At 41.9% G+C, this 12,580-nt stretch overlaps 1 protein-coding gene across 1 annotated transcript in view; it reads right to left on the reverse strand.

Moving 5' to 3' along the window:
- The window catches only part of ERP27 (endoplasmic reticulum protein 27), a 128,791-nt gene that overhangs the window by 36,477 nt on the left and 79,734 nt on the right, over positions 1-12,580 (reverse strand). Inside the window, exon 5 of the mRNA XM_053689003.1 lies at positions 9,418-9,543. Coding sequence (XP_053544978.1) covers positions 9,418-9,543 — 126 coding nt within the window. The remainder of the gene's footprint in view (positions 1-9,417; positions 9,544-12,580) is intronic.

Below are 12,580 nucleotides of genomic sequence, written 5' to 3' on the forward strand. Positions count from 1 at the left end.
TAAAAATCTACTGCTTGTTTGAAATTCAGAATAGGTGTCATTGCATTGTCTTTTTATTGTGCACTTGTTAATTATGCAATTATACTGCATTGAGTGGTCCTTTAACTAACAAAGAAATATTTCTTAAATGCTATACTATTTCAAAATGTTCCATTGGAGGAATTAATAACAAATTATAACCAGTGGGAATTAGCATCACTTTATTGAAACCCACATTAAAAACAATAGAGAAAAGTGTGTGAGACTCTTATTTCCTCATTAACCAAATCAGTATTTAATCTCACATTAAAGGGACTGTCTACTCCAAAAACAAAAAAACATTTTTAAAAAGATAAATAACGCCTTTACTTCCTATTCCCCAGTTTTGCACAACCAACATTGTTAGATTAATATACTTTATAACATTTACACCTCTAAATTTCTGCCTGTCTCTAAGCCACTACAAACTGCCTCTTATCTCAATGCATTTTATTTGCTTTTCACAGCGAAACACTGCTAGTTCATGTGAGCCATATATATATATATATATATATATATATATATATATACACAGTATATATATATATATATATATATATATATATTATTTTGCTCACCCTCGTGGAGTTATTCATGAGTCAGCACTGATTGGCTAAAATGCAAGTCTGTAAATAGCAATGAGATAAGGGGACAAACTGCAGAGCGCTCTGTGGAGCTGAAGTTCAACCTCCAAGGATTTTGAAACAGTGCTGTAATCATCGTGAGATTGCTAGAAAAGTGAATGGCACCATTTTGTTATGCTAAGTTCACTCTGTTTACAGCATTACAGTGCAATCTGTGACTCAGAGTTATAGTCTGGCAAATTGTACTACAGTAATTGTCACTATTTTACAGGTACAGTATTTATTGAATACTGTGCTGTGCTAGTGTTAAACTAAATGTAGCACTATTGCACACCTAATATATGTTAGTTCAAACATGTTTTCAAGTTTTTAAACACACTGGCAAGTGAAAAGAAAGCTAAAACTGTCTTGTTTCACTTTAAGGCGGTTTTCACTTTACAGCGGGGCTCCGGTCCCTAACCCGCTGTATGAGCGGGGTATACCTGTAATCACAGAGGCAAAAAGTATATTAATATAATTGTGTTGGTTATTCAAAACTGGGGAATGGGTAATAAAGGGATTATCTATCTTTTTAAACAGAAAAACATTTTGGAGTAGACTGTCCCTTTAAAAATACTTAAAAGGGGGGCGGAGCCTGGAGGAGTTTGGAGACGGCTGCTTAACATACCAGCTCTGTGCCGATAAAAGAGCAAAGGAGCTGTTAAAAAAGGCAAAACCACAATAGAACACTCCAAAAGAGACCCAGCAATGTACTGAGCACCGGAATATTAGAAGCAAAACTCAGAGCGGTTTCGGAGCACCTATCTAGCCGTTTCGCAAACTAAGGAGCCCAAACGCACAGAGAGTGCGGTTACCATCTTGAGAAGCCATGCGGTCGAAACGACGGAGGTAAAGGGAGCTCATAAAGAGATTGGGGCCTGCTGAAGATGCAAGTTGCAGAAAGAATCTCCCCAATGAAGAAGTGAGTACTTAGATATACATAAAGTGCGAGTGATGAACAGGATAAACTCACTGTACAGACCGATATACGTAAACAGAGAATCCTGGTGGAGCCTTATACTAAGACATTCAGAGGAGTGCTCTATTTCTAAACTGGAGATACCAGACAGATTTGTCTTAAAAATAACACTACCGGGGTGGTCACACACAACTAAGGCATATATCATGCAGCATCATTGGGGAAACACAAAGCGGGCGACATAATGCTTTTACAGCCACGCAGCTCACAGTACAACACTTCTAAATGAGACAAGAGCCATATCACCACATCAATGAACAGAACTGGGACACATGAAGGAAAAACCTAGATGCAACTTATACACTAAGGGTAAACCTACCATATGAACCTGACTATCAGAAACTTTAACACATAATTTCTCATTCTGGCACCCTGTCTGGCACATCAAATGTTTATATTATTACAAGTAATACTGAGAGCAGAATTCATATAGACTTAATCTATGTACACTTCACCTAAATAGTAATTGTCATGGATACCGGGCTGCAGGGGTTAAACTCCTTCCCCCCTACCCCTAACCCCCCCCCCCCTATTGTTTCTCAGTGGTTTTGGACTCCTCAGAGCAACTGCGAGCTCCCGGAACTTTGGTTACCCTTGTTTTCATCTGTCCACCTGATCTTGAAAGAGCTGGTCTCTGACCGACCTGTCCCTCTCCGGCTGGCCGGGCTCCTGGAACTACTGGCTGGTGGCCACATCCAGCACCCTCCGGGCACCTTTACCTCCGGCCGCCTCAGAGGCCCTTTGTCCCAGAGCTCTGTTCTCTTGGGGATGGCAACCCCTTGGGGAGGGCAAGAGATGGGCCAGTTGCCGGAGGTGAGCTTCAGTGAGACCTGGGGTTTCCAAGACCTATTCAACAGACCGCCCTTCAGCTGGCCAGCCCCATGTAACCACCGGCCGGCCGCATCAGATCGGATTCCCGGTCTCCTTTAACCAAAGTTGCTTCAGCTGTACATTGCCACAGAGCTCCGCTCTTTTGGGAAATAGTTCCCCATGGGAAGGGCAAGAGACAGGGTGATTGCCGGAAGGGAGCTCCCTTGGGAACCGAGGGTCCCCAACCTCCTCCCTCAAACCACACCTTTTCCAGTGGCCTTCCCTGTGTAAGTTTGTTTGCCTATAAATTTCGAGCCACGCCATGGACCAAGACGCTTTTTGGAATGTAACAGCTTGAGACACAGAGCTTTCCAACAACACCCTGGAAGTGTCACCGCTCCCCCGGGATCACCCCAAATGCATCATCTTTATACCGCTGGACAATGGGGGTCCTTGGACATTATGGAGGTGCCAGCCTGTCTGGAGGGGCGGGAATGGCGGGAGATGTGAGGGACTGATAAGGCTCTTATCAAGATCAGTTTTTGTATAAATGTTGTGTGTTTTTACCAATATAGTGTACTTCGTGTTTTCACCTGAATGCTAGTCTGTCTAGTTATTTGGGTGGGCTCTGCTATAATCACTTTCTCCACTACATAGCAGCAGGTTCCAGGCATCGGGCGGATACATTGGCGGAGCTACCCAGTCGGGGTAGCCAGAATCCGTTACAGTGGTAGCAGCGATGGGATGCTTCCGATTACCTGGAACGTCCAAACCACCACCTGAAGTCCTTGCCGGATGGAAAAAATATGAAAGGCTCCGGAAGGATGAACTACAGAGCTTACTGCAAGCCAGAGGAGGAGTAGCTGGTTCCAAGACAAAGACTGCACTCGTAGCCGAGCTGATGGAAGGTGATCAGGCTAACGAGCCGGCGGGTGGGTCAGAGGACAACCAAGACAGTAGCCGGCCCAGTACCATCTTTACCCTGGAGACTACCATATCAAATCTCCAGAGACAGATCCAGTGGCGACTGGACCTCTATGGATCTAACCCCCCCGAGGAGATTGCTACTCGGGACACCACTAAGGTACATTTGATTGAGCTACAGAACTCTATGGGGGGAGTTATACTGGATCCCCTGGTTTCTATAACCTGACCCAAGAAGCTACCCCATGCTGCCTTCTGGGCTTTCCAGGATGATGGGGCGGAGGAGATCGATCGCTACCTTCAGATTTTTGAGACACAGTGTAGTAGTGTAGTGTAGTGCAGGGGGTCGCCGATGCCGACCAAGTCACTATCCTGCTCCCGAAACTGATTGGTCGGGCTTTGGAGGCTTTCCACACCATCCCCTCCAAAGACCAAGTCAATTACAACTGGGTGAGGGAACGCATCCTTGCCCGCTATGGACTCATGCCGGAGGCACACAGGCTAAAATTCTGGGAGCTTCAGAGACAAGGGGGGAAACCATACACTGAGTTTTCCCACCGGTTAGCCCGGTCCCTGGACTCTTGGATCACTGGTTGCCATATAACCACCCTGTCAGAGGCGGTACAGCTCATCCTTCTGGAGCAGTTCTACAACAGTGCTCCGACAGAGCTACGGGACTGGGTGAAGGACAAAAGACCCACCACAGTGGACCAAGCAGCCACCCTGGTCGACCAGTATGTAGATGCCCGGTGCCAGGCTGGCCCAGGACCACAGCCTGTAACTCGCTCTGCTTCCACCCCTACATGACCCCCAACAGCTCTTTGGCAGTCTCAGGACCGGTCAACCCCTGCCTCCCTGGTCAGGGGCCAGCAATTCCCGGGGATACTATGGGTGTGGGTGCTCCAGCAACTTCAAAAGGAACTGTCCAGCACAACAAAGAAACCCTCCAGCACCACATCCAAGAAACCCCTCCCTGGCCCAGTGGGGGAGCACTCCAACCAGGTCCTACCAAGCCTACAACCACTGCATGTATGCCGTGGGTCCTGCCAAATATGCAGAATTGAGAGATGAAGAGGTTTGCATCCTGCTGGAGGTTGGCCTTGTAACCAAAGATAATCGCCAGCACCATCAGCAGGACGTCAGGGTCAATGGGCAGGTGGCCCAGAGATTGAGGGACACTGGAGCCACTGTCTCCCTGATCCAACCCCACCTAGTCCCCTCCTCTGGAAAAACAGGGAGAACACTTGCTGTCCGGGTAGCCAGAGGTACCATCCTGGAGGTCCCCACAGCCTGGGTACACTTAAACTGGAAAGCCGGCTCCCATGATGTGGAGGTGGGCGTTATGCAGCAGCTCCCTGCCGAGGTCCTATTGGGAAATTACCTTGGTCACCTTTTCTCAGCCTTCATGGGGAATACCTCCCCGGATACCTGCCCAGGGACCACCCACCAGCAGGCCAGATGCCAAGCCATCACACCAACTCTGGGGACCCCGGTGAGACATTCTGCTCTGACTCCTACCATACCCCGACCTTCCACCCGACTACCCCCTAGCCCCCGACCGACCCTCCTGGGTGTTCCACTCCGACTTTGCCCAGGAGACCCTGAATGACCCGACCTTAGCCTCCTACTGAGATCGGGGTGGGTACTATCCCCTAGGGCCCCCAGGGGAAGAGCAGTTCCAATGGGAAAGGGGACTCCTGTACCAGATCTTCGAGAAGAGAAAGGGACCAGTGCTTAAACGTCAGCTGGTTGTACTGAAGAAGTTTTGGTCTGACCTACTGAAACTAGGACACGACATTCCCCTAGCTGGTCACTTAGGAAATTCCCCTAGCTGGTCACTTAGGAAAGGCCAGGACTCACCACTGCTTGACCCAAACCTTTTTCTGGCTGGAATTGCAGTAGATATTAGAGAATACTGTAAATCTTGCAAGGTGTGCCAGAAAGTAGGAAAAACAGGGGACCATACTAAAGCCCCCCTACACCCTCTGCCTATTATTGATGAACCTTCAGTAAACATAGTGGGGCCATTAGCCCGGCTCAGCCCCTTAGGGAAAAAGGTACATCCTTACAGTAGTGGACTATGCCACTCGATACCAGGAGTCAATCCCCTTGGCTAATTTTCAAGCGGAGACTGTAGCAGATTTAATGCGCCGGATATTCACAAGGGTAGGCTTCCCCTGGGAATTGATTTCCGATCAGGGAACACAGTTCCCTGCAGAAATCACTCTGCAGTTATGGAGATTGTGTGGGATCAAACCCCTGCACAGTGCCCCCAACCATCCCCAGACGAATGGGCTATGTGAGTGGTTCAACGGGACCCTAAAGCAGCTGCTTAGGACTTTCTCGACCACAAAGACTGGGAAGGATTCCTGCTGCACCTCCTCTTTGCATTTAGAGAGCCCCAGGAATTCACAGGCTTCTCTCCCTTTGAATTAGTGTATGGCCGGAAGATAAGGGGACCCCTTGACTTAGTAAGAGCCCACTGAGAAGGGACTACCAGGGGGGGAAGAACACTCCATTGTTGAGTATGTTCTCCAACTCAGGGACCGATTGAAAGATCTCGCTGACCAGGTGCTAGAGAACCTTCAGGTCGCCCAGTGTAAACAAAAGAGGTTGGACGTCCGCTGGTATCTGACACCACAGCGTCTTAGATACATTTATCCGACCACTTCCTCAGCATGCTGGAGGCGCTGTGGTGGGACAGGCAGTTTAACTCACATATGGTGGGATTGCCCACTTCTGACGGAATTCTGGTCACATATTCGATTCGATAAAATACTAGGAACAAATATCTCTCTCAATAGTAAACATATTATGCTCAATATCCTTCCACCAATACATTGTATCTACCGCACGAAACTTCTCCAACTGATGCTAACAAGTGCAAAAAGATTAATTCCTCGTCTATGGAAGAGCCAAGACATACCCACTCAAACACAATGGTTAGCTGAGACGGACCATATTGTAACACTAGAAAAACATCACTACACCTATACCGGCAAACACGACTTTATTAATGATTTACTCTTTATTTGGGAACATGGTAAATCATCCCTAGTTTAACATACATTCAGATTAGACATACACTAGTGAGAACTGGATACACTTTCTTATTCTTTCCCTTTTCTACCCTCCCCCATCTTCCCCACATACTATTGCCTTTCTTTATAACCTTTAAAGATAGAACAATACAGATAACAGATAATAATGTGGTGGCTTAAAAAGTTTGTGAAATAAAGGATCTAGAGAATCTAGATATGTTATTTACTTGAATGCCATATACCGCAGATGTTTTTTTTTTTTTCTTTTTTTTGTTATTTGTATGAACCGTATTTATCTACTTGTTGTATTGTTTTGAAAAAATTGAAAACTAATAAAAATTATTGGAATTTAAAAAAAGAGGTTGGACGACCGGAATGCTCATACCAACACCCTGTCAGTAGGACAGAAGGTCCTTGCACTGAAGCCTGTCAAAATTGACAAGCTACAGGCCTCCTGGCAAAGACCCTACCGGATAGTGGAACAACTGAACGACACCACCTACCTGGAAGCCAAATGCTCAGATGACAGGGTCCACCGGACCTTTCATGTGAACATGTTGAAGGCATATGTAGAGAGGGCCAAGGATGTGGCTGCTATCTGTGCTCCGGCAGTGGAGAACTCTGAGAGTCTTCCAATGCTGGAGCTTCCCGGACCCACTGATGCCCCCCAAGGAGTGGCCGACATACCCCTAGACGAGAGGTTAGGGACTGAGCAGAAAAAGCAAGTCTGGTAACTCCTGGAAAAGTCTGTAGAAAGAAAGTGCCACCCCTCCAATCTGCCACCCTAGGCCCGTGCCTTGTCGGCTTAGGCCATAATACGCCTCTGCCTCACAGGCACCAAAACGCCTTCTCTGCTCCTGTCTCTAGATGCAGTGAAGGCATTCGATAGGGTGGACTAGACATATATAACTACAATCTTGTCAGAAATGGGATTTGAAGAGGTTTTTATGAGGGTTATAAAGGGAATATATTTGCAAACCAGAGGAACAGCAATAAGGACAGTATGTGCTCCCACATAAGCAAACCTGATTGTGGGACTACAATGAGGTATTCTCTAAGGTAAATACCCTATTTACAAACCATATTCCTTTGTGTTTAAAGGGACAGTCTACACCAGAATTGTTATTGTTTTAAAAGATAGATAATCCCTTTATTACCCATCCCCCAGTTTTGCATAACCATATCAGATATCTGGTTAATTTTATATATCTGCCCCAAATGGCCTCAAAATACAGTCTAGTGTATTTTATTAAAAAATAAAGATGGCAGCATCTTTTTTAAATAAAATTACTGTACTAGGCAGTATTTTGGGGTTAAAATCGGTGGGAGTGGGGTGTCACTGAAAAGTGCCTTTACACTGCGGTCTACAGGAACTGTGTGATCCCAGTAAATATATATGTATATAATCATATACTTATATACACACATATATTTATATTTGCTGCCATTGCTGTGCTACTTACCCCCTTCACTGGTGCTGAAACGAGGCTCCCATAGGAGCTTGTCGTGAGTGCAATACTTCCCAATGATGCAAACGCGAGGTTGTGTTCGCATTGCTGAAAACTTGTAATGTGAGCGCACATTATTGTGCGCTGGTATTACACAGAAGAGTGCAACTATTGCTTTTATCAAAGAGATATTTACTGCTCCACTTGTAATCTGGCACATTTTTAGTAAATTCGATTATGATGGATCGAGAACCATGGGTCACTTTCTACCAGCTCATGTGTAATTAGCACCTGCTCAATCTGTGACCATGTGCTAAAATAGTGAAACCCCCCACAAATTCAAACTGATATATATTACAATACAAAAGGGGTCATATATGCACTCAAGTGAAAATGCAATTTAACCTATGTAGGCAAGAGCTCTTGTAAACTTAGAATTACATTGGAAGAACATTTAAGGAATATAAAAAATGTGGTGGAAGATAAGACACGTGGTAAGAGTATCACAAGTGCAGCAGCCCATTTCTTAAGATATCATCAGGGAAGAGAATTAGATTTGAAATGCTTTAGTATACAAAAAGTCTCCTTAGGGATAAGAGGAGTAGACATGGAGATTAGTACTGTTGAGGGCAGACAGTTGTTGGAAATATTTATTGAATACAGTACAACCATAAGTCATTTTTATGTTTATAATAAAATGGGGTAGGATATGTGAGATTTGTCAGCATCGAAATGTGGATGGAAGGTGGCTGCTTGTGGTGATCAACTGTTTTTGGAGCCAGATTCTTTCTTGCAAAGTGCAACACTCTAAGATCTGGATTTCCACAGATGTGAGTGTGTTGTACTTTCACAAGATATAACCCATATATATGAACGCTATCAAACTTACTACAATGTTGTAGTATTAAAGTTGTCCCTCTCGCCTAGTCCAAATTGTGTTATGCCATCATCTTGGAGAATGATGCCTGTGATACAAAGGAGATTGTATACGGACTAGGACATAAAAACTTGCCAGAGCGGTAGCACCTCTCCTTTTGAAGAAGATATATATACAGCAAAACATCTCAAGGAAGGGTTGGGGAGGTAAATCAGACTTCCAAAGTATTTTTAATTAAGTGTTGCAGTTGACATAGTACTAATATTACTTTAATTTGAGCAACATATTCAAGTATAATGTGGTTTTAATGGTCTACCCATATTTTATGAGTCAATATGCAATACATTTTCTTTCAATTTACGGATGAATAAGTTAATAATATTCAAAGACACCTAGCATTATGATATAAATATAATTACACAAGGGTTGTCCCATTTCATATAGGTGAGGTGGTGTCACTGGTCATATTTAAGTTTCGGTGTGAACTATTGGGATTTATTTATTTTTTATCGACTACATATGTTTATATTTTATTTAATTGTTCCCATGTTTTCTGAGGCTGCTATTGATATGTGTGTACAAGTTATGATTTTACATGAATCTGTTGTGCATATGTTTTGTAAATAAAATATTTTTGGGATATATGTTGGGTGTGTAATGTATGCCTGCGTTAGTATTCAGTAAATTATTTACTGACCTTCCCTCTTAAATCTTCTGCTGCTTTTCGGAAGTCCATTAGAGTCTCTTCTTGCTTCTCAAATCCTTTCTCCATGAACAAAAGTAAATGAATTTTAACTTGACTCTCAAAGATGCCAATTGCTGTCTGATTTGAAATAGAAAGAAAAAAAAAGTAAAAAACACAATATTTAAAAATGATTTACAACATACACTGTACCATACAGTATTAGTATGTGTTGAAGCATATTAAGTATTATCAAGAATAAGTATATTCTGGTTATCATAGAATATACAGTCTATGATATATTATTCAACCTCTAAGCTGATGTACACAAGCTTATATTTATCCTTCGCCAACTCTCCTGCTTTTGTATTTAATCACAACATTTTTAAATGTAAGCAGGTAAGGGTTAAAGGACCAGTCAACACATTAGATTTGCATAATCAACAAATGCAAGATAACAAGACAATGCAAAAGCACTTAGCCTGAACTTCAAATGAGTAGTAGTTTTTTTTATAACAAATTTCAAAGTTATGTACATTTCCACTCCCTTTGTACCATGTGATAGCAATCAGCCAATCACAAATGCATATATGTATAGTCTGTGAATTCTTGCACATGCTCAGTAGGATCTGGTGACTCAAAAAGTGTAAATATAAAAGACTGTGCACATTTTTTTTAATGGAAGTAAATTGGAAAGTTGTTTCAAATTACATGCTGTATCTGAATCATGAAAATTTTATTTAACCTGAGTGTCCCTTCAATGCACAGACCCATTTAAAACATGTAAAATAACAAATTCTAGCAGCACAATAATTTTCAATTCTCTTTATTGCCAGGAAAAATCAATATAGGCATTGTTTGGATAATTGTTATGTGTAAAAAGAAAGAAGTGTCGCGCTAACTATGCACTCACAGCCTATCCTGGGAAACCCTTTCCACAGGGAAAACCAATAACAAATATATAAGAAGAAAAGTAGGATGGTGCTAAAAGCAGTGTGTACAAGAAAAATTATAAATCAATAAATAGCTAAATAAATATAAGAATAGTGTTTCCAAGATGTATAAAAGTGTCTCCAAAAATAAGAAATGTGTGAAAATAAAAGTGATCAAAACAAAAGTGTCTGGGTCTATATAAGACAGTGAAAGCATTAATGTGCTAAATAGCTGCATGTGTGTTGATCGCTACAGATATCAACTGATTAGAATAAAAAAGGGAAATATGCTGTTGGAGTCGCTAAGGGGATAATATTGAAGAAGGACCAAAAACATAAAAATGTATAGTAACTAAAAATATTTATTTAGTATTTCATGCATATATATATGACTAAAATAAAAACATCAAATTACTCTAATAGCGATGATACCATATATGTAGGAGTAATATTCTCTGGTAGAAATTATTACAAAAGCACATAGGTAAAACTAGCATATAATATATCGACTCCGACAGTATATTTAGCACAATCATGCTTTCACTGTTTTAAATAGACCCTAACACTGTTGTAGAGACCCATTAACTTGTAGCTATTTAGCACATTTATATTTTGACTGTTTTATATAGACCCAGACACTTTTGTTTTGATCACTTTTATTTTCAAACATTTCTTATCTTTGGAGACACTTTTATAAATCTTGGAAACACTATTCTTATATTTATTTAGCTATTTATTGATTTATATTTTTTCTTGTACACACTCTGCTTTTAGCGCCATCCTACTTTTCTTCTTAGATAATTGTTATCCTAGACAGATATTAAGAGATTTTAAAACAACTAGCAGATACTAATAATTGTGTTCCTTTTAATTAATAATAATCAATGTACTATAATAGATAAAGAGTTATAGAAAAAGACCTCTTACTAATGGTATTATAAATAAAGAAATAGGATAATATTGACTTTTTACAAAAATGTGTGTGTCTAGTAATTGCCCCATAGAAGAGCATTTTATTTAATCTGGATATTGTATGTTTTTATTCCAGTATCAGGCATGAAAATGACTTATGAAAATGACTTAGGAGCCCTTAACAGGACCTTGGCCACAAGTGGTATTTTTACAAATTAACATGGGGAATTTCTGCTTGACTTACTAAGAATTGTGCTATATTGCAATTACATTTTATTTCAGGGCATTTTTTCTTACAAAAACAAGGAAGAGCTATGGGGGCATATGTATCAAGCTCCGAATGAAGCAGCGGTCACAAAGACTGAGCAGGCGGACAGACATCACCACAATACAACCCGATCGAGTACGATCAGGTTGATTGACACCCCCCTGCTGGCGGCCTATTGGCCGCGAGTCTGCAGGGGGCGGCGTTGCACCAGCAGCTCTTGTGAGTTGCTGGTGCAATGCTGAATACGGCGAGCGTATTGGTCGCCGTATTCAGCGAGGTCTGGCGGACCTGATCCGCAGTGTCGGATCAGGTCCACCAGACCTTGATATATATGCCCCATGGGATCTAATGTTGTACCCACCTATGCAAATTGCAAATATATTTATCAATAATCATTTTGTTTTATGAGAGTAGATGTTTTTGCAGATTGGTGGCACTTGGTAGCAATATATAGGTTGAATGATATTAGAGCCCTTGATGCATTTTTGCTGACAATATTTTAGAAGGACTTTACCCCTGAAAATGTTCTGTAATTTATTTTTTAATTTAGCCATGCCATTCTAATTTCCCGGGCTCCAGCCACCCACTTCAAAAGTATTTATTTTTTGTCACCTAACTGTTTTTACTGTTCTCCTATCTGGTGCTCTAGCTGCAAAAAAAATATTGTGTGAGCGCCGTATGGCTAGAGCACGGATTGGAGTCAAAGCTGTTAGCTCACAAAAAAAAAAAGATAGAATTTAAAGTGGGCAGCAGGAGCGCAGGGTATCAGAATGGCACAATTAGATTAAAAAGTAAGTTACAGCACATCTTCATTACACGTGATCAATTAAAGTCCCTCTAAAATATTGCTTTGATTCCGGACTTGTTTTTAAAATATGTCAAGTTTACCATCGCTTTAATTATACATTAAACTGAAGTGAGGTATCCATATACATTAAATTTACTAAAAGGGCGAGGGACAGATATTTATTTATTCATTTACAGGTATACCCCGCTCATACAGCGGGTTAGGGACCGGAGCCCCGCTGTAAAGTGAAAACCGACTTAAAGTGAGTCAATGCATTTT

The sequence above is a fragment of the Bombina bombina genome, chromosome 7 (assembly GCF_027579735.1).
Source record: "Bombina bombina isolate aBomBom1 chromosome 7, aBomBom1.pri, whole genome shotgun sequence".
Classification (NCBI taxonomy): Eukaryota; Metazoa; Chordata; class Amphibia; order Anura; family Bombinatoridae; genus Bombina; species Bombina bombina.